Source organism: Hydra vulgaris, chromosome 08 (genome assembly GCF_038396675.1).
Source record: "Hydra vulgaris chromosome 08, alternate assembly HydraT2T_AEP".
Lineage (NCBI taxonomy): Eukaryota > Metazoa > Cnidaria > Hydrozoa > Anthoathecata > Hydridae > Hydra > Hydra vulgaris.
The window spans coordinates 37169454-37196847 of record NC_088927.1 but is presented as its reverse complement, the minus strand read 5'-3'; the positions used below and the strand labels follow the sequence as shown (position 1 = coordinate 37196847).

At 27.1% G+C, this 27394-nt stretch overlaps 1 protein-coding gene across 2 annotated transcripts in view; it reads left to right on the top strand.

The window, feature by feature from the left end:
• LOC101237345 (syntaxin-8) overlaps window positions 1-27394 on the top strand; it is a 47118-nt gene that overhangs the window by 13824 nt on the left and 5900 nt on the right. For both annotated transcript variants that reach the window (XM_065803617.1, XM_065803618.1), the window contains exons 3-6: window positions 2053-2147; window positions 12069-12122; window positions 15326-15373; window positions 19015-19148. In XM_065803617.1, coding sequence (XP_065659689.1) covers window positions 2053-2147; window positions 12069-12122; window positions 15326-15373; window positions 19015-19148 — 331 coding nt within the window. The remainder of the gene's footprint in view (window positions 1-2052; window positions 2148-12068; window positions 12123-15325; window positions 15374-19014; window positions 19149-27394) is intronic.

Sequence of the window (27394 nt, the reverse complement as noted above, 5' to 3'; positions counted from 1 at the left end):
TATTTTAAAAATTTTTTTAAAATATTATATAAAAAGTGAGTGCAATGTCAAAAAAAAAGTATAAGTAATGAAAAATACAAAGATTGTGGCGTAAATAAATTGTTTATTATTGGCTTAACAGAAAACGTCATTCAAATCTTGAGAAAATTATCACTATATTAAAACTAAATGGTTTAATACTTTTGTGCTTTAAATATGAAATTGGCCAATATATTTTTTGGAATTGATAGTGCAGCATCAACACATCCTTGCCCTTGGAATAACAGCAAAAAAAAGCCAGATTTTAAAAATTATGGTGAGCTCAGAACTCTAGAAAGCATCAGTTCATTGCTTACAAAGCCGCCTATAAATATTATTTAATTGCGTTAACCTTCCACTATTTGATCTGCCTGATGACGTAAAAGTTATTGAAAACCTTGAACCAATTTATGGTAACAGAATTTATGATAATCTTGGAAAATATTTGCAGTTTATGGATACCAATTTTTCGGCAAACTAGTGGAACCAAATTTTAGATTTTCACAGGCCTAAGCTGCATGGTGGTAAATTTAAAAGCGGAGAATGTTCAAAATTGCTAAAAAATATTCATGTGTTAAAAGAATTAATAAAACCTTTCAAACTGGAAAAAGTTGAACATATCATTTCTATAGTTAATTCCTTTAAATGTTTAAAATCTGTTAAAGTTACATGTTTTGGTTCTAGTTTGTTACCTGAATATGAGTTAACCATTAACCAGGACAATGATGCTTATGTTAAACTTGGCGCTTTTATCAAGCATACATGTGAATTTCTTTTACTTATGTCAAACTCTAATCCAAATAATGGATTGGGTTTTTGTTCTGAACAGGCCTCTGTTCATTATAATTTTAAACAGTTTGGGAAAGTGGGTACAAAGTTTCCTGTAGCTTTAAAGACTATCTGCAAAGCCTGCTTAAAGCCACTGTTATGTACAACTCCAGACATACCTTCTTTAAAACAGCTTTACTTTAAAGTTTAACGTGTTATAATATGTTTATCTTTTAGAAACTATTATTGTAAATGGGAATAAATATAAATGTAAACATTAATTTGTGTTGTTTAAACCATTCTTTAATTGAAAAACAATTAAATATATAAAAAAGATCAATTTCAAGATCTTTTATTATTCAAGATAAGTAACCTCCAGATATGTATTTTCACACTAATACAAATAATGTTTAAAAAAAAATCATAGTGTTCAGAGTTTGGGAACAATATTATCTTCAAATTAGGGCCCCAAAGTCCAAATATTTTTTAGAGAATGGGGCAATGAAAGCACTTAAAAATAAACTACACTATTATGAACTCATCTAAAATTCATCTGTAAAATTTTTATTTAGTAAAAAACTATTTTAACATTCAAAAGTTATGATCTCATAAATTTGACAACCCCCTCAAACAGAGGGGGGTTTCAAGTTTTCCTTGGTTGCCATTTTTAAACGATAATTTTTATTAGATAAATTAATTTTTCCAATGATTTTGATCTATTTTAAGATACTGCATAAAAAAAGTTTTTTTTTCTTCTTTCCACATTTGGGGAAGTGGATCCTGATTTTTTGATGTTTATTGTTCCCAGGTTCCTACCACTGAAATTTTTGTAAAACATTCTTATTTGATACCAGTATCTAAATTACAAAACTTAAAGTTTGCAACATTCTGAAATTTATTTATCTTAAATGCCCAAAATCTATGACCTGCCTGTTAACCCCCTTTTTTATGAAAGATGTAGACAAAACATTTTCAAAATTTAGATATAATAGTTGTTCAAAGTATTGTGGTTTCAAAAATGCCATTTCTGGTGGACATTTTTTTAAAATAAATTATTTCAGCTATGGAGTGGCTGTTAAATTGGTAAATGTATAATGAAAAAACAAATGTTCAAAACAGTTAACAAGTTTTTTTGAAAGTTATAAACTGTTCAAAACAGTTAACTTATTTTTTTTTTGAAATTTACATGTTCAAAACAATTAATATATTTTTAAAATTAAAGGTTGATCTTTTTATGATGATGATAAAGTTTTAATTTAACTTTAGATTCAATGTACAATACGCAAGAAAATAACAGATTTCTCAAACATTATCAAATCAATGAAAGTACAGTTATTAAAATCTGCTGGTGGAAATGTCATGTATCTTTCAAACTTTTAATAAATAGATTCTGTTTATTTTTCTTTTAAATATATGTTTATTTTAAAAATTAAAAAATTTATTAGACAGAAGAAATTTTATGTTGGTTGACATTATAATGTGTTTTTAAATTATAAATTTGGATTACAAGTTTTTTTTGTCTTTTCACTTTTTCATCTATTCACTTATTTGTGTCTTTTTAATCTGGCCTTAGGTTTTTTAACTGATATTAGAAAAGTTTACAAACTTTTTTTCCAGGAAACTAATATTTAATTCAAATAAAATGGTAAAAATAAAATAATAGTTTTATTGCAGCGGAAACAGAAAATTTGGCTTTATTTTAGTGATTAAACTTTTTCTTTACAAAACTTTCCATCTCAATAGAGTTTCTCAAGTTTCCTCAACATGTAAGAATGACTAATTACAAAAGGCAATTTGATAAAATGGAGACAGCAGTTGTTGTGAATTATTTTGTGTCAAACTCATTTTGTATTTACACTAAGTTTTTAACTAAATATAAAACTATTAAATTATTTTTGTACATCATGTTTCAGTAGAATAAATCTTTTAATAAATAAAAATATCTAACTGCTAATAAATTTTTTAATAAATAATGCAAAGATTTATAACAACAACAACAAGCTATTTATTTTCTGTAAATCATTTTACAATAGTTTTGATAATAATAATAATAACAATAATATTAATAATAATAATAACAATAATAATAACAATAATAATAATAAAAATATATTATAATAATATAAGATAAAAAAAAATTAATACAAATTATAGTAATAGTAATAATAAGTATGTTTACAATAATTACAATGAAAAAATAATAATAATAACTAATATTATAATGGTAGTTATGAGCATAAAATTATTTATAATAAGTTTTTGTTTATTTACTTAGGATGGTGTCACTCATACAGAAATCTGATCAAAGGAATGACACCAATTTTTAAACATAATATAAGTAATAATAAGCAAAGACATGTATTGAAACATATGGACCGTAAACACATAGATTAAAGCACATAGAACATACATTAAAACAAACATGTAGAAATCATCATTTACAGGTTTTAATATTAAAAAACAAAGAAAAAATAAACAAAAAGTACTGGTGATTATTGCAGTAATGATGAAAAGAAAATTAAAAGAATATTTTATTCGTAAGGATAATATGTCTAAAAGTTAGAATAAAAAGTTTTTCAGAATTTTTTAAAATTGATATTGTTTAAGATAAAGTAAAGGTATTTTCGGATATAGTTTTTTGGACTCATTCAAAATGTATGCAAGGCTCCTATTCCACTCGCAGATGCACTGATAAACAATAGAATTTTTACCATACTTCTGGATTTAAAAGATGGTACATTTAGTTTTCCATTGTGTATATTTCTAGTAGAGTAGGAATGTAATAGTCTACTTTCTGTTTACAAGTTTATGATAGGAGATGGTAAGTTTTTATTTAAGGAGTCAAAAACAAAAAGAAGATTAGCATACTTTACTAGCGCTGTAAATGTTAGAATGAAAAGTTTTTTGAAGGACTTCGATGTATCTGATTTAATTGGTTGAAAGTTTATTATTCTAATGGATTGACGCTGAGACAATAGCAACTTATTAATGCAATAGTTTCCAACTTGACTCCAAACTTGACAACAATATCTAAGGTGAGATGAGAATAATGCATAGTAAATATTCTTTAGTGTAACTTTATCGACATAATGATGAATTATCAGAAGCATACCGTTAGCTTCTTGCTTAGTTCATTAATATGACAATTAATACACCAAGATATTTAATAACTATTAAAGGATATAGCCGTTTTATAATATAACATTTTTAAAGAAATACTTTTTCCTCAAAGATGAAAAAATAATTTGTTCAGTTTTTTTGGTGTTGAAACATATTAGGTTAGCATTTAACCAGTAAACTATACCTTTTAGATCTGAGTTAACATTTTTACATAAAGAATGATACGATTTGTTGATGTGCAAGAGATTTGTATCGTCAGCAAAAAGATGGACTGAAGAGAAGTGAACAGAGTTGATTAGGTCGTTAACATTGATTAAAAATAAAAGAGGACCTAGAACAGAACCTTGAGGAATGCCACACAAAACTAATTTATTACTAGAATTGAAACCATTAATACTTACAAATTGTTTTCGATCTGAAAACAAAGATCAAAACCAGTCATTTACAATACCGTGAATTCCATAATGATTTAATTTAGAAATCAAAATACAATGGTCAATGGTATCGAAAGCTTTTTGTAAATCGATAAAAACATCACAAACGAAATGACCAGTATCAAGAGCTTTCCTAATTTTTGCTGTTATATTTACTAATGCATGGCAAGTAGAGTGTTTTGATCAAAAACCTAATTGAAAATCATTTAAGCAATTAAATGAGTTTAGAAAAGAGCACACTCTAGAATACATAAGTTTCCCAAGCAGCTTACTAATGTTAGATAAAAGAGAAATAGGTCTGTAATTAGAGCATGAAAGTTTAGCGCCATTTTTAAATATTGGAATAATGAGAGATAATTTCAAAATATCAGGAAATATTCCATTTATAGGTATTAAATAGTTTAGAAAGAATGTTTGAAAATTCATAGTTAAAATTTATAAGAATATTTGTGGAAATGCTGTTTGGACCTAATGATTTTTTTGGATTTAATTTAAATATAAGAGTTGAAATTTCTGGAATATGTTTTGGAGATAATAATAAACTATGTAAATTTAGATGTTTAAGATACCTATGGTAGTTAATGTAAGACGAATAAATATTGGATTTGAGTTTATGAGCAACATTTGTAAAAAAAGTGTTAAATGATTCAGAGATTAGAGTTGGAACAGTTGGGAAATGATTTATTAAAATTTTTTACATTAATTAGAATGTAAAAAATTTTAATAAATTATCTCCCAACTGTTTGCAAAAAATGCCCTTCCAAAGTTTGCGAAGATTTTTTACATTTTCTGAGAAAAATTTTTTAAATGGGATTTTTTACAAAGTTCAATTAATGTAATTATCATATACTTATATCTTTTAAAAATACTTTAAAACTTTTTTTTGTTAATAAGATCTTTAGATCTTATCATTTTTTGTTGGAAAAGATTGCACACTTGAATAGATTTTATAATTTCTTTTGTAATCCATGGTTTGAATTGACGTTTGAAGTTTTTGAGACTTGCTTTTTTAAGCGGGGCGTAGCGATCTAAAATCAATGTTGTTTTAGTAATAAACATTCGGAAACATGTGTTAGTATCATTGGACTTTATAATATCGTCCCAGTCAATTTTTGATAAATCAGATTTAAAATTTTCTTTATTAAAGTTTTTAAAACTCCTGCTATATAAATTGTGTCTGCGTGGTATAAATAGTTTATTGAAATTGGAACAAATACAAAATTGAAGTAAGTGATCAGAAACAGAAGTTTTCAAATTTTCTGAAACAATTTCATTAGCTATTAAACTAGAGAAAATATTATCAATAATTTTAGCAGAGTGGTTTGTAGACAAAGGTAAATCATCAGTTTTAAGAATTTTATCAGAATAAAATAGCAATTTAAATTCATTATCTTGTACGTCTGTGAATGGAAATACACTTTTAATACAGTTTACACAACTCCGCAACGAGCAACTTAATTGTAGTAAACTTTACTTAGTGTCATTAAGCCTGTTACATTTTGTATGAGTCCAAAATAAACAAATATTACAAGAGATGAGTGGCAACTTTGGCTAATTAATTTTTTACACAAATAATTTTACACAATTTAAAGCCATAGTGGAACCGCAATATTAAAGAGAATGTAAGAAACAATAAGTAGGAAGTAAATAGCTATGTTATTAATTATTGTTAAAAAAAATAATGAATATGAATAGATTATTAGGAACAACCAAATACAACATCTAAAAAACTAACAATTATAATGAATAATAATAATAATGGCAGTTAAACAATGATGCAATAGCCAAACAAACAGTAAACTATAACAAAAACAAAAATATTGAAGAAAGTTATAATATCAAACTAAATAAGTAAAAAAACTAATCAAGAGAAATGTAAGTTAAAAATATAATAACAATGATAAAAATAAATATTTGAAATTATATATCGAAATAAGTAATCTAATATTATCTCATATTAATAATATATTGTAGTAATATAAAAAAAATAAAACGAATTTTCTTTTATTTGTTTTTTTTAAATGTTATACACCAATTCCAGCAGCGTCATAGAGCATTAAAAAAAAACTGGATCGAGTATATAAGGGAAATAAATCAAGTCATAGCTTTTAATTCTTGAGTAAACAAAGTATAAACAAACAACATAAACAAAATCTTTGAAACAAATATAAAACATATATAAACCAAAATGGATTATGACATAGTATGTAGTATGAAAGTTGAAGAATTGAAGTCTTATTTATGTCTTCGTGGCTTGAATATATCTGGAAAGAAAGAAATTCTTGCAGCTCGAGTCTATTGTGCAATGGAAAATAATGATATGCCTATTAAAACAGCTGAAGAGGTGGAACATGATATACATACTGAGCACAAAAAAAAACTTCTTATTAACGGTGTTGAATTACCTGATCCTTTTAATATCAGTAATGGCTGGTTATCAGAAGGCCAAGGTCTAACTTGTTGGCCAATATTATTATATCCTGATATACATAATTATTTATTATTTAACTCTGAAATTGCCAGTAAAGACTTAAGTGACTACAAAATGTGCTATAAAGCCTATAGTTACTTTAAATGTGGCTGGCTTGAACATATCTTTTACGATCAAGTTGGAATAGAAAGTGAATACTGCTATTTAAAAGGGAACTGTAGGAAATTTGAAAAAATTAATGATCCCTTTCACAAGTTATGGATTATTTTTAATAAAAAAACTGCTAAAATAGTTTCTGCACATTGTACTTGTCTAGCTGGTTTATCACAGACATGTAATCATGTTGCTGCAACCTTCTTTTGAATTAAGGCTGCTGTTAAAAATGGTTTGACGAATATAGCTCGTACAAGTTCAAAATCAGAGTGGCTTCACCATCAAAAATTTGTGACTTAAAATTTGACCCTGATGAATTTGGTCAGCGTGGAAGAAAAAAACATTCACTAGTATCAAATGACAATCAGAATTACAACCCATTGGTAAACTGTGACTAAAAGATTTTAAATTTAACAGACATAGCAAAAGCAATTGAAACTGTTGCTCCTCATAGCATCATAACTTCTGTTGTACCTAAACCTGACATTTGTTATATGGAAGAATTAATTGTGTCTTCAAATGTTATCAAACCTGCAATTTTGACCATGGATGATATTATTATGTCAGACAATAAATTTTCCTTTAGTGAAAACATGAAAACAAATATGACTCAAATAATTGCTACTTATATAGAGCGTATGGCTGTAGGTCAAAACACAAATGATCTTTGGTTTATTTTTTGAAAGCAAGTTATAACTGCTTCAAAAACTCATGGTTTTCTTAAGAAAATTAACCAGTTTTTTGAAGTTATGAAATCTCTTCACCAAAGTTTAACTGTAAATAAATGTGGATTATTTTTAGATGCCCTATATAGGTGGAAGCCCTGATAGAGTAATCAGATGCTCATGTTGCCCGCCAACTTGTTTAGATGTCCGTTTTTAATTACAATACAACACCACGAGATCCTAATATATATCTTCCTTATATTATAACAAAAATGAGTTTTGTTTGATGGAACTAGAGATGATAGCTTGTTTGAGCAGTGATCATGCTAGTATTTAAAGAAAAGAAAAAGAGATGCAACCTTATGTTGATAGGAGAGTTAGTCAATCTTGGCAGAGCATGTTCAACTATGTTTACAAAGCAAAATTCATAAGCCACTGCAAGCCCCAAGCTGTTGTAGAAGAGAGATCAGATTCAAGATCTGCTGCCTGTTCTAACCGATTGAAAAGAGAAGATTTTTTAAAAACAGATGTATAAAGTTTAGTTTCAATCCTTCATAGCTCAAAGTTCTATCCTTGTGGTACTCTTTTTGGGGTACCTCAAGGATAGAATCTTGAGGTACTCTTGAAGTACTGAAAATGAAAAAGAGTGTAAGCCTTCAAGGACTTTAATACTTGGTTAGAAAGAAATAGTTTAATAATCTTAGAAATTTTCCCAGATGCACAATATAAAACAAGCTTATTGAGGAAACTAGCATGTCAGACTTTATAGAAAGCTTTAACAGCCAGCTTTAGTTTAGTAGTAAGTAGTGCAATTGTAGGATGAGTTAAAAAGTGAGTTTATAAGATAAAAGATTTACAGAGATTTTAATTGCATGGTTGAGACCATCTTACATCTAAAAAAGTGCAGTCTTGAAATGAAGAATGGTTTTTTAAATTTCATATTTTTGTGTACTTTAGTCATTTTTGATAGAGCATAGCATCCCAAGCAACTAGCTATGCAGTTGCCTCAGTCCTGCTAATTAAAGTTGTAACTAAGGGATATTTTATTAGATGTTTGTATAAAGTTAAAGAATCAGGTGTTTAAAAACATACAAAAACTAATTTAAACAACTTATAACACCTGATGACTAAAAAATGAGACAACTTTAAAATTGTTATTATAGCCATAGTTACATAGCTATCAAATTTAATTTAAAATAAATTTATAAACAATTATATGATGTTTTAAAAAATATATTTATTGGTTTTCAATAACATCATTAAAAGCAATTTGACCTAGAAGAACTGAAGTCATTGAGGCATAACGTTTTGCCACATCCGGATCCATTTCGTTAAGACGATTCACGATATGCCCTTTGAGTTTAGGAATGCTTGTTGCTTGCCAATTATCCTCGAAGACTAAGCGTTTCAACTCACCCCAAAAGTCCTCAATTGGTCGAGCTTCTGGTACATTTGGTGGATTTTTTACCTTTGGCTGGTATTTGATGTTATTGGCATCGAGAAAAAAAACCACTTCATTTGTATAGTGCGAGCTAGCTAAATCTGGCCAGAACAAGTACTCTTTATTTTTATAATGTTTATCAATGAGGGTATTAACCGCTTGCGGAGACATCCGATGTATGCTTGTTTGTTGATTGTCTGGTCACTTTCAAAAAACATTGGTTTTGAAGTCCCTTTGGGCGATATAATCAAAGAGACTAGTACCTTTTCCTTGTAGTTCTTCTTTCTTTTGAATTTGACGTCGCTAGTTGTAGATGACACGTCGCTAGAATAGAACCATCGTTGCCAGCCAATGTTGTATTCGCATATGTGAAATAGGGTGGCTCTTAAAACAACATTTTTGAAAAAAACCTGTTCCTACCCCTTTACTTTGTTCTATATAATACTAAAACACTAGGTTTAAAATTTTTTTGAACAAAAAATTATTTTAGGGATAGCTCAAGACCCTTAAAAATTTGACTGGTCCCTAAAATTTTGAAAAAAAAAGTTCTTCTAAAGTATGTGAACCTGGTACTCAAAAGAAGCGAAATTATATAAAAACTTTAAAAATAATAATCAATTAACAAAAAAATAAATTTTTTGTTAAATAAATGCATAAAAACAATTGTTTTTAAGCTGAAAATAAAAAAAGTCATTATTTTCAAAAAAATATTTTTTTTAAACATGCTTTTTTTGTAAAGTGATTACTGTTTTTGAAGTTTTTATATAATTTCGCTTCTTTTGAGTACCAAGTTGACATACTTTAGAAGAACTTTTTTTTTCAAAATTTTAGGGACCAGTCAAATTTTTAAGGGTCTTGAGCTACCCCTAAAATAATTTTTTTGTTCAAAAAAATTTTAAACCTAGTGTTTTAGTATTATATAGAACAAAGTAAAGGGGTAGGAACAGGTTTTTTTCAAAAATGTTGTTTTAAGAGCCACCCTAATGTGAAATATGATTCGTCATCCAAGACAAAATCAAAGTTCCTAAAATTGCGATATATATGCCGACACAAAGGTTTGATTCGAGCTAGTTGGCTTTCGCTTTGATGTGGAATCTTTTTTTTCTGTAATATCTAATATTCGTCTTGTTTTTAAGAATTTTAGATATATACGATTGGTCACAATCGAATCTTTGAGCTACTTGACATTGTGAAACACCGTGGCATGTGCTTTTTTTCAATTTTTTTCGCCTTTGGACCGCTTCCTTTTTTTCGTTGATAGCCTAAATTATTGTCTACACGTTCTAGAGCACGATATATGGTTGCTTTCGATGCTCCTTCATCTAGAAAGTGTTTTACTGTAAAGATTTTTGGCTTTTCCAGATGCGAATTTCTAAATTGGCAAATGCGCTTTCTTAGGTCTTCTTGCAAACTTATTTTAAACTAATTTTATACGGAGCCATTTTAATTAATATTTTAAAACTATAATATAATTTTAATAGAGTATTAAATTTCCTATAAATATACTAATTTATTTCAATTGCATGATTATGAATAACATACATAAATTGATTTAAATTTTGTCTCATTTTTTAGTCATCAGGTGTTAGTTGTTTTAAAATAAAAGTAAAAATCTTTAAAAACATTAGATTTTAATCCAGAGGTGTTATAAAAGTTACTTTTGAAAGCAGTATTCTAAAAAAAATGAACTTGAGAAACATTGAGATTCTAGATATCCATTAAGAAAACATTAAATCTAAAGGAATACTGGAAATTAAGGTATGTTATAAGCTTGTATGTTATATAGTTTTAGTCACTAGTTAAAAAGCTAAAAGTTAGGTCAATAATAACATTTATCATGTTAGCAACTAAATCATGGAGCAACAATATGGTGATTTTTAATATAAAGAATGCCTATTTGCATAAACTCGATTATTTTGCGCACATTCTACAATAAAATTTGAATAATCAAATTTATATTATGGGTATTTTTTAACTTAGTCCTTATAATATTAATGCTTTGTAAATGACCAAAGGAGTTCTTTATTATTTAATATAATGAAGAACTCTTTTGAATTTATTGAATATAAAAATGAGCATTACAAGTTCATTAATAAAACACCAGTAAAATATGCCGCATTAAGCACAAAATATTACTTTGACGATATAGATCATTTGCCTTTGATGTCAACGTATCTATTGACATTGAAATGCTACTACAGAGAAGTAACTCTTCCATTTGAATTCTATCAATTCCCAGCTTCTTACTCTCATACAACAAGGACAGCTTGAATCTGAATGGTCTTGTATGGAATACTGTTTTCTGGGCTTAATTTCTAATGATGCTTTTTTTAAAGATCTTTTTCTACAGATAGTGCAATGGTTGCTACTCAAACAAAAATTTTATTGCTTTTAACAAAATTTTTTCTTGTTTCCTACTCAATTAAGCCATAGTTTTGTTCACTGTGTTAGCTTCTATTTGCTCAAAAGGTTTTGTTTTTTTCCATTTACACTAACACTTTGGAAATCTTCCCACAAATTATCTTTTTCTGATTTATATATTTAGTAGTCTTTCTGATTCATATATTTAGTAGTCTTTCTGATTCATCTATTTAGTAGTATTTCTGATTCATACATTTAGTAGTCTTTTTGATTCATTTGATTCTTCCTCTTTCTTGCTCTTTAACTCTTGTATTACTTTAGTGATTTGTTGATTTTAGTGATTATTAATTTATTGATGTATATTATTTTTATAATAATGATTACTTTGAACTAGATGTTGAAAAAAAAAATTGCTACAATCTCAAGCTTACATTTTTTTTTTTTTTTTTTTTTTTTTGCAATTGGGAAATATTTTGAATAAAAAAAATGTTTCCAATGCTTTTTAAGAAGAAAATAAAATTAATATTGTATACTTTTTTTTTTTAAATATAATTTATCAAATGTTTTTAAGCTCTTATTTTTTTATAGCAATTGTTTTCAGTTACTTAAAAAATGGAGAGGAATTTAAAAAATATTAAAGTTAAGTTTTTGACATTAAAACTTAACATTTATATTAGTACTTCAAGAGAGATGGAGAGACGTCAGAACCAAATTGATACTCTGATAACTAGGTTTTTTTTCTTTTTTAATGATGAAGTAAAGTTTTATATTTTTTTTAGTTTTAAATAGCTTTAACTGTTTTTATAATATCAGTCTACAGTTATGGAAAGACCTGACTACTCATAATTATTATAGATAATTACTTATAAATGCAAAATATGCATGCTGGCAACTCAATAAACAATCATGTGATTTTTATTAGTTATCAATCACATATCAGAAGGTTAGTTATCAACCAATAGGAAAATATCTTATATGCACTATATACATTAAAATCATGTGTAACTCATAATATGTAAACATTATCTTAGAGTATCTGATTTTAATTTGTATATGGATTACTATATACAAGTTAAAATCATGTGTAATTCAATTGTTATTATCTAAGAGTACGGCTACAATGTTCTCAGACAAAGCACAAATTAAAGAGATTTCAGTACACATAGTAAATGTTTGCCAGCCACTAAATTCAAGCTTCGAGACCAATATATTTAGTGCCAGCAGGGTCAGTGGTACTAGAGCTTAGTAAATGACTGGGGTTGATGTTTGACCAGTGCTGGGTTTGATAAAATATAGCCGGGGCAGGGGCTGGATTTGTGACCGGGACTCCATAAACATTTATACATCCTAAAGTATATTTTTTTAATTTAAAATTCATGTTATATTTTTTATATATACGCATAAATAAACATCATTATGATTAACATGATCATCATAATCATCATTACCATCATCATTATGATCATGATCATCATCTGATCATTGATCAGATTCAGTTGGGGACTTTTGGTTAGTCTTCATCAGTGTCATTAACTAAAGTAAGTCTAACATTTAATCTCTAATTCATAAGTCTGATTTTTACTTCTCCTCAGAATAAAGCAGAGTTATTTGCAAAGAAATCTTACTCTAATTTGACTCTTGAATCTAATGGCCAGTTAAACAGTCTCTTACTGCCAGTTAAACAGATTAACTCATTGTTAAACATCCAAATCACTCTGGCTTCCAATGCTAAAGTTAATTCTTAATTAAAAACTTCTACAGTTTGTGCTCCAGACAAGGTTTCCATCAGTCTTAAATAAGTGTTCTCCAGAACTCTAAATTTTTAAAAAGTGGTTCCGATTTTTCAAAATTCTAGAAAACATTTTGACCTTTCCAACTTATTCTTTACCAATAGTCATCACTCTGTTTTTAGTTTCTTTATATAAATGTTTTGAGATTATTTCTTACTTTCTAACTGCAGTATTAAAGTTATTCTTGAAGTCCTACACTTTATTTCAAGTAACTTTTAGGGTACCACAAGGTTCTATCTTTGCTCCTGTATTGTTTCTTATCTACAATATCAATCTTCATAAAAATTTTACATCCAAAGTAGCTCTATTTTTAATTGCTTAGAACAAGCAGCCGATTTTTAATCTGATCTCTCTTTTGTAACAGCCTAAGGCTTACAGTGGCTTATGGATTTAAATTCTGGACTTTAAATTCATAATTTTTGTTAGACAACAAAACTCATTTATTTACTGCAAAAAAATATTGCAATAATGTTGGTACTCTCCCATTATTGTAAGGTTGCATTTTTTTTCTTTTTTCTACAAATACTATCATGGTGAATGCTCTAATGAGCTAACTCTATTACACTAAACCAAAACTCATTCTTATTTAGCTTATTCACCAAGTTGCATCCTTTTACGGTATCTGTCTCTTTATGCTATAAAAAGTTTTATTAATCCAGTTTTTTTCCTTGCACATCAAAAAAACCTTATTACTCTTACATATCTTCATGTTTTCCTTTTGTATACAACCTACAACTTTTTAAGTCTTCAGATAATCATTTCCTAGTATTTTAACTTATTCTCTATTTAAAGTAACTCATAACTTAATAGCGGTTGCTTGCAATCTTGTTGGAAGTAAATTAGAGTTTAAAAATATATAAATATATGCCAGTATTTGATAAATAGTAAATGTAAGCATAAAATCATAATATATAAAGTATTAAAAAAAAATTTTCTTGCCCCGGCTATCAACCCTTGCTAAATCTTATAATTTTGCCAGGGCCGGAGCCAGGTTTGCAAAAAGTCTCATTTTCAGCCGGGGCCCTGGTCACTTTCTACTAAAGCTAGGTCATTTAGTGTGGTAAGCATTAAAATCACCAGTAATAACAATTTCGGCTGATGGAAAAAAAAGAATGGACTTGGTTGATTCAATCAGAAATAACATCAAAAAAATATGCAATCTTGGAAAAGACGATTGAGTAAAAAGGTAATAAATGGAAGCATGTAAAAGAATGGTCAGAGGTTTTAAACCTGATTTTATGACAAATAGATAAATTGATATGCATTCCTATGTTTAGCATGTGGTTATTGGAGTTTTTACAAATCATCAGATAATAGCCATCAACACTGAGAAGATGATCTGAAGATGAAAGAGCTGAATTCAAATTAATATCACAAAGAGCCAGTATGTCTGATGAATTTTGCAAGAAGTAAGATGCAGCAAATGAAAAATTTCTTTTAAGATTATGAATATTTATAAAAGATTAGTGGTGGTGATTTTTTATGTTTAATATTTTTAAGTGACTTCAAGATGATTGATTTACTTTGATAACATTAGGGTAATAGTGATAATAGTGATAATATTAGTGACGATGATACCAGTTAGATAACCTGATTACTTTTACCAGTTAGATAACTTAAGTATAGAGGCTAAAAAGAGGTCAATCAAAAATAAACTTGTTTTTAAGTTGAGAAATCTTTTTATTGAACAAAAGTTTGATATCATGTGTAGAAATTTGATATCATTATAGAGTATAAGTCAGGTACAAACAAACAGATAATTTAATAGATAGAGCATGTTCACAAAAATCTAAAACATTTAAAGAGTTAAATGCTTTGTGTAGTAGTTTTTAAGCTAATTTTGATCTTATTTATTTTTAGAGTTGTTTATTAGTACAAGTGTTTGTTATTTAGAAGCAATGAATTGGCTAGAGGCTTAAAACAAGTTAAAATGTGCATGATGATTTAAAAAAATAAAATTAGTCTTATTTAGCACAACTGCCAAAAGATGGCTGTTCAATTTTTAAATGAAGAGGATGTATTTATCATATATTTTAAATGAAAATATATATCATATTTAATTTAAAGGTCATTTAGGTTCAAATGCTATTTAATTTATTAATATATATTGTTTTATTATAATATTTGAATTGATTTTAAAACAGAGAAAAGCAGATTGCAGAATTATTCAATAAACCTGGAAACAGTTCAAGGTATTTTTTTGTTTGTTTTTAACTTTTAGTTTAAATTAATGTTAATTAATAATAACAATATATAATTATTGATTTAGTTGGAATTAAATGTTATATACACAAATATTTTTATAGTTTTTGACATTAAAAATAATGACTTATTTATTCAAAGTTATACTTGATCTCATTTGACGCAAATAATTTTTACATCAGCATTAAATTTAAGTTTGTTTTTAAAATGATAAAAACACCTTAAAAAAGATGAACTTTGCTTAAAATTCCTATGGAATCCAGATTTGTACATCTTCTGATAAACAGGTTTTCTGGAAACTGAGTTCTATAGTTTTTCATTCTGCAGTGATTTTATTTATGTACACTTGAGTGCAATTATCTATAAATAAATTAGTGTTAGAGTTTGAGTTTGGAATTATTAGGGTAACCCGTCAATAAAACAAAAGTAAAAAAAGCAAACCCCAAATAACAATGCATATAATCCGATATATTTTTATTAATAAATGCAAATCAATTGATTATTTTAAAAATCTTTTTATTAAAATATATAAGTGCATTAAAAAAGTCACTGATATGAAACAACTTAATTTTAATCACTATAATCAAGCTGAAGTTATTTAAGAATAAAATCATTTTGGTTTTGCAAGTCTACTCTTCATATAGTTGTTTTCGAGGGGGGTCAAGCAACAAGTTTTGCATGTGTGTTAAATAAGGATAGTTTACAAAAAAAATTTTTGTTTTTTTGTTTTGTGAACTGACTCTGACTTAAAAATCACTAACAAAAATCTCCCTAGGCCACTACTCCTTCTCTTTTAAAAATTCTTAAAAATTGAGTTTCTTTTATTATTATTAATTTGGAAGAAATAAAAATGACAGATTACAAACATTAGCAAAAATATCTATTGTTAATAACTCTCTCTTTTACTTTTTGTAAATTTATTTTGAAGTTTTGAAAATATTTTCATTTTATACATTTAAATCCCTTTGGACATAAATAATTTTCAATTTCAAAAAAGTTTTTTTCACTACACCTTTATAGTATATTAAAAATATAAATAAAATTATTTTTCAAGAGAGAGTTTAATTTTTAATAAGTTTAATTTGATAAGTTTAATTTTTAATAAGTCTACTTAAGAAGTGTTATTAAAAACGTGAAAACTAAGTTTTCACGTTTACACTAAAATATCTTTTAAATTTTTTTTAAATTGGTGATTTTAATAAAGTTTACAATTTAATTAGAGTAAAAATTAAAATTATATTATATAAAAATTATTTTTTATTTAAAACTATTGTTTGGTTCAATATTTATCTCTTAGTAATGTAACTAAATCATGGATGGGATTTTTTGTGAAAACTTTGCACTATTTTGCATGAAACTTAGCAAAGATGTTGATGAAAATTAGAAATATTGATTCTAAAACTCAGATATATTTATAAATACATAAACACTATGCAAATAACGATAACTAGTTACATAGCTTTAATTCTTTACTAATCTTGTCTAGGGGGTAAAATGTTACAAAATATTACATGCTAAGGTAAATTATTAATACTTTTTATAATAAAAAAATGAGAAATTGTCAATGTTTTTTTAGAGAAAATAGAAAACAAAGCAGATTTTTGTTTTAAGTAAAAGAAGCCTTTAGAAATGTTCCAAAGGCTTCTTTTACTTAAAATAAAAATCTGCTTTGTTTTCTATTTTCTCTAAAAAAACATTATTATAACAACTGACTAAAAGAATTTACCGCATGAAATTTATAAAAAAAAATGAAGTTTATGAAAAATTGACCTTTACATTATTATTATTATATTTAGAATAATAATAGAGATTTTCTTTTATGATATAATTGATCTATCAAGCCATGGTATTTAGCTTGTATAATTTTTATAGCTCTTATTTGTTTATGAAATGATTTTGTACACATTCACATTTCAAAGTAATTTTGTTCGACACACTTTTTAAAAAATTTGGAAACAAAATCAAACACAAAATTAATTTTGTGTTTGATTTTGTTTCCAAATTTTCATTAATTGATTAAAACTTGTGTTTGTTTTGTCAGAAAAACTACCAAGAATTTAGTTTAACCAAGAAAAGAATTTAGTTTGCCATGGGAACGTTCAACAAAAAATCCATGGTTCTAGAGCTACATATGAAATATATCCAACCATTATAAAATTTATGTGAGTTGTCAGTTAAAATATTATTTGAAAATGTAGATTAGACCTTTGAATAAATAATTTCATTCAGATTGATACAAATTTTATGTCATGTATCAATAGATCATGGATGATGGTGTCAAGTATAAGTTTTTTTTCAATGAATATGTTTATAAGTAAAAGAGATTTTTTAAGAACAACTTGTAATACCCTTTTCAAATGTTTTCTATGTGATAGCTCTAATTGAATATTTTTTGGGTTATGACATTTAAATGGGAAAAATGTATAACAAAGTTTATTATTATCCTGAATGATAATACTTTGTTATGAAAGCTTAGTTCTGGTGATCCCAAAATAGCACTGTGCCTTATGGCACAGGGTATAATACAAAAATCCCTATTGCTTTAAAATTCCAAAAAATAAATAATGGTTAAAAGTATATTAGTAGCTGTCGAACATTTGTTTGGTTCGTGCAAATCATTTTTGTTTTATTTTTTTTAACTTTTTAGCTCCAAATTTTTTTTTTTTTTTGTTATGTTATATATTACATTTTAAACAGTATTTCTTTTATAAAATATAAAGTAGACAAGATAAAATATAAAAATAAGAATTAAAAGTAAAAATCATAAATAAGTAATAAAAGAATGCAGAAACTTGTACAAATTTTGTTTAAGAAGTTTTAAAACTAAAATTTGTGTGACTTAGTTTGTACGCATATGCTTTTTTATTTATGGTAAACTATTTTATTAAAAGATATTTGAATTGATAAAATGTTTGAGAATGTTTAAATTAATTTCATGTTGTTGTTAAGTATTATTTATATATATAATAAAAATATATTAAAAAAAAAAAAAAAAAAAAAAAATATATATATATATATATATATATATATATATATATATATATATATATATACATATATATATATTGTGGTAGTGGTGTAGTGGTAGAATGCTTGCTTCATAAGCAAGAGGTTCCGAGTTCAATTCCCGCCACGTCCCTGGTAGTACCGTGCTCAACTTGTTTCTCCGCGTAGCGGCCTTGTTTGTCAAGGTTCATGTTTCGGAGTTATAGAGTTGAGAGAGGGTTATAACCACAAGTAGCATCCTCATCTGTAGTGGCCTTCTCGGCCTTGGGGAGGTGAAATACAAAAAAAATATATATTATTCAAGAAATTTTTTGATGTCACCATATTCAGTAATTATTAAATTGAATTGGATACTGCTCTATTGTATAGTTTTAATTAGAAATAAAAATATTTAATTTTTAAATTAAGTTTAAAAGGTAGCAATTAAAACTTATATATATATATAATTAAATTTTTAATAATCCAAGTTTCAAAAAACCATTTTTTGTATATTTTGTGTATTATGTTTATAGAAAATTTATGTTTTTGGTCTAAAAAGTAAACTTTTAAAAAAAGGTTTTTTTTATTTTTCAGTTTTACTTTTTATTAAATTTTACACAATTTTTTAAGTAAATATATTTTTAAGACACGGCGTTTTAAATAATGGTTTTGATAATGGTAATTCAGATCTGTGGTCACAGACTCATCCTTCTCGCACTTATGCAGATGAAGAACTGACAACTGATCACTTTTATCAGCAGCAAAATAAAATTATAGAAGGTATTTACAGTAATTTTTATATTTTAGATGTAAAAGGGTTTCTAACTACTGTTAGAAGATAAAAGAATAAAAACTGAAAAACAGCTGTTTTTTGTTTATTTGCTACCTGTTTTCCTTTTTTTAATTTTTATCTTAAAATTTTTTTCTGACAGAAAATTTAAAAAAAAATTTAAAAAAATTTAAAACAACAGTTTGATGGAACAAAGTAGTACCTTCTATGAATTGGTCATAAAAATATTTGTTTTGAATATATAATATAGAAATAAATGTTAAATAAAACAATACTGATTCTCTTTCCTACAAATACAAATACAAAACATAACAGTGAGGTTAAGTTGGCTTAACTAATTAAATTTGTGATTAATTATATAAATATTTCTCTAGAAAGTAGATTTTATTCTTATTATGAAGAATGTATATTATATATGTATATATAATGTACACCTAATCCAATAGAGATATCATCTATTTGGGAGTTTGGGACAAAATGAAAGAATCCTGTGAGTAAGAATATAGAAGGAGTTTGCAGTCATTGAAGTTATACCATTATGTTCTCTGGAGGATCTACCACAAGCTTAAAGGCTCACTTAAAATCAAAGCATAAAATTGATTGGTCTCAAACTGAAAAAATTTCTCCTGAATAATTGTAGCAGAAAAGAAACCTTAAACAATGCTTGATTTTGTTTAGCGTAAGAGCTTAAATGAAATAATTTCTGATATAGCTACACACGGAATATCAATTAGACCTATATCAATTTCCAAAAAATGAGAATGGGGTAATAAAGCTTATCAACACTGATTTTCGTAACACAAAAAAATCAAATGGTTTTTAGAAATTGTTTTAATAATTGTGAAGGGAAAAAAGTTCAGTATAAGTGTTTCCAAGCATACAACTGTTCACCATCGCTTCTTCAGAATAAATTTGCATTTTAGTTAAGGAAATAAAACATACAAATTGGGATTAGATTGCACCTTTGGTTCATCCAATGCTAAAGCAATGAAAAAGTATCAAATCACTTTCAGAGTTTTTTAATTGAATTTGAATAAGATTTGGTAGGATCAACACAAGACGATCAACAAGAAATATATGAAAATTGCCAAGATCATCGACCAGTATTGTATTATTCATGGCATTCACTTGGGAGTAACTGACACTTTGTATAAAAAAATTGCCCAAATTAGCTCAAGTGAGTTAGATTTGGGTTCTAAAAACTATAATAGAATTTGGATGATGAAAATCAGTTTTTAAAATAATGACATGAAGATTGTGCAAGTTAATTATTCAGAAATCAATTTCCATTCTGTTTTGAAAAATGCATGAGACGTATATCAGAAGTTTGACGGTTAGAAATCAAATATTTCAGTCAAAGGTAACTAAAGCATTTGGGGCTGAAATCAAATTGCATCTTGACTTTCTACATTGTTAAAATTCTATCCCCATAATGATTGATCTACTTATTAAAAGGAAACTTTGCCTGCTTGAGACATTAAATGCTCGATCTGATCAATAAGGTGGATTTTAATGCTTTGTTGATGTTGCAAACTGTCATGGAGCTGATCAAAATTACTGTTGAGACACTAAGGTCTCAACAGCAATTTTGCAGCAATTTTAATGCTTTTGACAGCTGATACTGTTATTGCCTGGAATTTCATTATAATTAATAGTTCACTATTTGTTCAAGAAGAGTTGGATTTATTGCTGAGAAAGTACAAAGTTACTCCCATTTTAACAGTCAACAATGAGTTCAAATGGCTAAAACTGGAAGTTTTTCTAATTCGGTACACAGCAAAAAGAACAAAAAGTTTGGAAAAATTGTATAAGGCTCTTGAACATGTTTTTTCAATTCAGCAAACATTTGCTCAAAAATTCGATCACGTCTTTCAGATAAATCGCTGAATTCACTTGTGTCCCTTAAATTTTACTATAATAAAAGTAATGCTAGAAATCAGACTATTTTCTTGTAAATTCCATGAAAATAGACAAAACTGCTGTTGACAACTGCTTTTTTTAATTTAAAACAGAAAACAGCTGTTTTCTGAAACTACCTGGTTTTGAGAAACTCTATAAAAGTGCTTTTATTCTAAAAGTAATTCACATGACCTTCAACATAACTTTTCATCTGTAGAATCTTACCTTTTTAAAGACTCTGATAATCAAATACTTGCTTAAGTATCAATTCACCTATTTCTTTCAAAAATTTTTAAAGACTCTGATAATCAAATACTTGACCTGCTTAAGTATCAATTCACCTATTTCTTTCAAAATTTTTAAAGACTCTGATAATCAAATACTTGACCTGCTTAAGTATCAATTCACCTATTTCTTTCAAAATTTTAAAGACTCTGATAATCAAATACTTGACCTGCTTAAGTATCAATTCACCTATTTCTTTCAAAATCAGAATCCTCTAACTATTCTTTTATTTTTGCACTCAATAACTTTTCTTTTTGATTTTTATTGTTCTCTTTTTTACCAAGACTCTTTTTGATGATGTTTCTAATCAAATTGACCAAGACCTTTCCTTTATCTTTTTATTTGCTTTATTTTTTTAAAGACTTTTAACCAAAGCTTTTATGTATCTAAATAATAGATATTATTGTTGATAAATAAGTCCTTTAATTTAAAAAAGAATATCAACTCAGTTTCGATTTTTTGAAAAATCAACCCCAGTTGCTGCTTTAAGTTTGAGTACTGTCTCCACACCAGCTGCACATTCTTCCACTGCCATCATCTTAACTCTACTGCTGCTCCATGGGTAATTATACACTGGCTTTAAACAAACCTTTAAAAAATCAAAATAATTATGCACCTGGTGTATTATGGGTCAAGTCCACATGATTTGATGCCAGTCCCAAACTTCAAAAAATACTTTCATGAATAATTTTGATTTTAAACATTGGAATTAATATTTATAGAGAATTAAAGCTTTATCTTGATACTTGAAATATATTTGATTTAGTAGAACCCAAATTTTTGAGATTAGAGCAAAGTATGCACCCATGATCCTGAAAATTTATCAGGCCAATTTACTAAATATATGTATTCATTTCGATCTTTAAAGTAAGAGTACATGATAGCAAACTTTATACCTTATTATGATTTAATAATCGTTATTTTGCCAGAACTTTTTAAGTAGATTTTAAGTTATAAAAACTAAAAAAACTCAATTAGGATCAAGGGTGCATACCTGTATTCTCCCTTGATCCTACCTATATGCTCCCTTGATCCTACCTATATGCTCCCTTGATCCTACCTATATGCTCCCTTCATCCTATCCATGTATACTTGATCCGAGTTCAAATTTATACCATGAATGTGTATTGTATATGCATGTATACTTGATCAGAGTTCAAATTTATACCATGTATGTGTATAATTTTTAAGTCATCAAAACAATGTCTATAATAAAAAATTAATAATGTTAATAATTTTACTACAAATTTATCATTCTTATTAGAAGAAAAAAATAAGCAAAATCAATCAAAAAAATGTTATTTTTGACTGAGGCTAAATGTTTCCCCTGTTGTTAAAGTATGAAATTACTTTTTTACAATATCCTGTTGTTAAATTATGAAATTACTTTTTTACAATATCCTGTTGTTAAAGTATGAAATTACTTTTTTACAATATCCTGAAGTAGAATACAATTTATTAAAATGTTTCTATTGTATTGTTACTTTTACTGTTGTTTAAAATATATATGTGTATATACACTGTAGGGTGACAATTTTATTTGCAAAATAAAATAAATATATTAACACCGCTTTTAAGTCTACACCCCTCAGTGATATAAGAACAGTTTTCTACATCCCTTAGTGATATAAGAACTGTTTTTGTTTTGTTTTAAGGACTAAAATTAGTGCTAGATGTAGATATTTTTTTACTTCATCAAAATGAGTCATTTTGAAAAGTAAAATGTAGTTTAATTTTTCATTAAATTAATAGTTACATAGTATCATAGTTACATAGTATCATAGTTACATAGTATCATAGTTACATAGTATCATAGTTACATAATATAATAACACTGCATTGCAAAATGTTTTACAGCAGTTTTGAATATTTTTAAACTGTTAACAAAATTACTAATAAAAAAATTGCATATATAGAAAACAGGAGTGGTAAACATAGATTGAGGTAAGGTTTATTAAAGGTATTATTTAGTATATTATTTAGTAATGACATTAATTAAATTTGATAGTTTCTTTTTAAATTAAATATAACTAAAAAATAAACATAAGGCATTATCTATGTAATTGCTAATATATAGACACAAAGATACAATCAAGTATCAAAAAGGAGGTGAAATGTATTAGACATCTGAAAGTCAGTTGTAGGAGGCCCCTTAAATTAAAAAAAATTAAATAGAAGATTTAAGAAGATCTTAAATCTTCTATTTAATTTTTACCTCAGAATCAGCTTGCAACTAGTGGGTTACTTCTAAGCATTATCAATATTTAATTAGCAGTAGATCAAAGCTATTCAAAAGTATTTATGATAATTTTTCTTGTCCAATGGAATCAAAGTTTAATATGAAATTCAAAGAAAAAACGTGTTATCAGAAAAATTGTGCTTCTTAGAAAAGTAGTAATCATCTAGGAGTTTGTTAGTTTTAAAAACTATATTATTGGAGAGGATAAAATATTATCAAAATTTGTAAAAATTCATAAAAAATAGGTATCAATGACCAGAGAAAAGTTGTTAGTTTGGAAAAAGGACCCTAAAGAAAAATTAGTTAAAGAATTTTAATAGATCATGGAGACTCTTTTTGAAATTGGAAAATCTAACATTAAAGAGCTTATACAATTCAGTCAAGATTAAAGAGCTTATACAACTCATTCAACATTAAAGAAAGAAACAAAGAAGAAAAGAAGAAAGATTTAGCATTTTTAGAAGATCAGAAAAACGCTAGAAAACAGTTTGTAACTGAACGCAGACAAGAGAGATACCATAGGTATACAGGTTAAAAGAAAAAAATGTCAATAGAGGCCAATAGAGATGCTCAATATCATAATGACGGGAACTACAATTACATAGATTTAGAAGATTTAGAACCCTAAAAAAATCCTGATAGAAATTATTCATATGAGATAAAATCGATATCTGAATACGGATGTCAGACATCTTTTGGGTGGCCAGATTTCTTTAAGACATCTGACGGGCGTTCGTCGGACGACACATTCCCATTGGAGTAGATTTTTCATGTCTGGCATTGATGATGCTAGGTAAAACAAATTATAGTTCTGATGAGGATAAATATATGCAAAAAACATCAAATAATGCTTATAAAAATCATAAACTACCTAGGAGTAGATATGAATAAAATTAAAATAAACAGAGAAACAGTCAGATTTAAGCATTATAAGGTTATTCAAAATCACGGAAATGAAATTAGACAGAATTGTATCAAGGAAACGAGAGGAAAAAATCTTCTCCTCACTTTGAAGGTAAACTAGTTACACATTTGAATAAGAAAATCTAACAAACAGTTACAAGAGATAGAAAAGCTGTGTCTGTTACTTATCCTGAATTGTTCCAAGTGACACAGGTAAAGTATCTTTAATTTGTCAAAAAAACTTTTGCTTTCATCATTACTACTCTTGCTATTATTTTATTTAATTTTTGAATTGTTGCCATGTGAATATCGTTCTTTTTCTAGAATGTTCTCTATTTGGGTTTTTTATGTTGGACATCAAAAACCCAAATAGAGAACATTCTAGAAAAAAATCAGTTCTTACTTTTCTATCCAGTTCATCCCATAATAAATTAATAGTGTTAAGGTCTGGACTTTTGGGTGGCCATGTCATAACATGTCAAATTTTTTTTTTTTTTTTTATACTTTAAGTATGTTTAGGTTCATTATTGTGCATCATAATAAAATTGTCATTAATTAGTCGAAGTCTGGAAGGTATCGCATTTGTTTACAAAATATCATTGTAATGTTCTTTTCTCATAATGCCATCAATTTTATGCAAATCTCTCACTCGATCCAGAGAAAAACAACCCCAAACTATTACAGAGCCCCCACCATGTTTTATTGTTGGAACGAGACATTGACTTAACATTTTTTCTTCAACAGATCTTCTGGCATAAACTCTTCTCATATTTCCAAAAACTTATTGATTCCGCAAATATGGTTTTCAGACAGCAATACCACTGTGTAAATTTGCTTCTTGTAATCGTCATTAGATTGTACTAACAGACACTTTTTTTTTTCTTAACCACTGTTCAAAATGTTTCTGATGTTTCTGGAGCAGTTAACAATCGATTACATTTACCAATGATTTTTATTCCTAGGTCATCAGTATTTGTTGTTACACAAGAAGGATTTGGATGATTTCTGTCTTCCAATCTTCCAGTTTCTAACAATTTTTCTAACAGCATATCCTTCAACGACATATCTTTCTAACAGCTTATACTTCAATTTTTCTAACAGCATATCCTAGAAGCAAAGTAAGTATTGCTGCTCGTTTTTTTATACTAATGCCTTAAGGCATTTTTTTTATAATTTTGAATTAACACTGGAAATATTTAAAAAAAAACAACCTTTGAATTTTGAAATTAAACTGAAAATATTTAATATATTACCTTTAAATCCTACACCTAAAAATGTTTACAAACTGGTACAAAAATATATAAAAATAACTGGATATAACACAGTAAACTAAAGAGATGCCTATCAAGTGGTAAAATAAATCGATTCTTGTTCGTACAGTTTAGACCGGTAAGATTCTAACATAATTGTATTAATCACATTAAAACAACTTTATTTAGGATTTTTTGATGTAAATTTTGATTAACTTAAAAATTTTGTTTAACTTAATTTATTTTCATATAAACATAAATTCTGGTAATATAAATTTATCATCTTATAACGTATTCACATTTAAATATTGTACTTGAAAAAAAATCTGTTATCCTAACTTCCGTGAGCGGCAGGTGCATATACATCTTATCACTTTCAACATGAAGTTTTCTTTTTCTTGTCATGAAGATCTTTTTTGGGGGATAAAGTTTCGTGATGTTTTTTCTTTTTTGACTTTGATTTTTTTTCATTTTCTGAAGCTTATTTAGTTCATTTTGAACTGGAGTGTCTGTGAGTATTTAAGTGCACTTAAACTTATGTCCTTTAACGGATTTTCTTGATTCAGCTTTTAAAAATGGTTTAATTTTTTATAGACTTGCTTGATGCGAGATGTTAATATAAACTCTGGATAGTTGACTCCCAAGGTCAGATATTTTCATAGGCTGATTAGGCAATACACCACAACTGAGCCTGATGACAGACTTGAATTTAATGACTAATTAAAAGCTGAACAAGTATGAACAATAACATAAACTGGATCAACAGCACCTGAAAATGGGTTAGCAGTAATAGATTTGAAGCCAAACATATGAAGCCAAAAACTCATTACTCATTATCAAAAAATATGTTAGGATTTAAAGGTTCAATTCCTACCACAGCAAATCCTGCAGAAATGCTAGATAAAGTTTCCAAGAGGAAAAACAAAAATTCGGCTAAAGTTATCCTTCCAACTTGTTTCTCTCCTTTTTCAGCAATTACTTTAACTGATTTTTGAACAGTTGTGATGTCGCATCAACATTATAAATGTTTTGTAGCTGAAACTTGTGTCACAGACAAACATCTCTTAGATTATTGAAAAATTTTCCAACTGTATAACAGTTAAAAGCAGTTGCTCACACCAAACTAGTAACTTCTGGATTTCATAAAGATAATTCATTCCTACATAACATAAAATCACGATCCCACTGTTTTCCAGTAGTTTGTGAACTTTTTAACAATTTAGGAATGTGCTTAGAACGAGTCATTGTAAATTTATATGCAATTTTTCATGTTGTTTTAGTTGACAACCCTTAGTTTTAAAGCCTTTAAAAGATAGTCTGATAAAAATGTTTCTTCTTCGTTGCTAAAGATTTACATGGTAACAAAGTTAGGTTTGAAGACTGTACTTGATGTTAATTGACATTTTCTTGCGTGTCTCTTAATTGTCATTAAATTTATTCCCCACCCTTTGATACACCATAACCTGTATCACCATTAATAACTGCATCAATAGCTGCTCACCTTTCATTTTCATTAACTTTATTTCTTGGCAGTTCAGTCCAGGTTGTTTTTTTTATGATACATCATGTTTAACTGTAAAAAAATGAAACATCTTTGTGTAATTTTGTTATATGCTAAATTTTTTGGATGTTTCTTTATAAAGAAACAGAAAAATATACA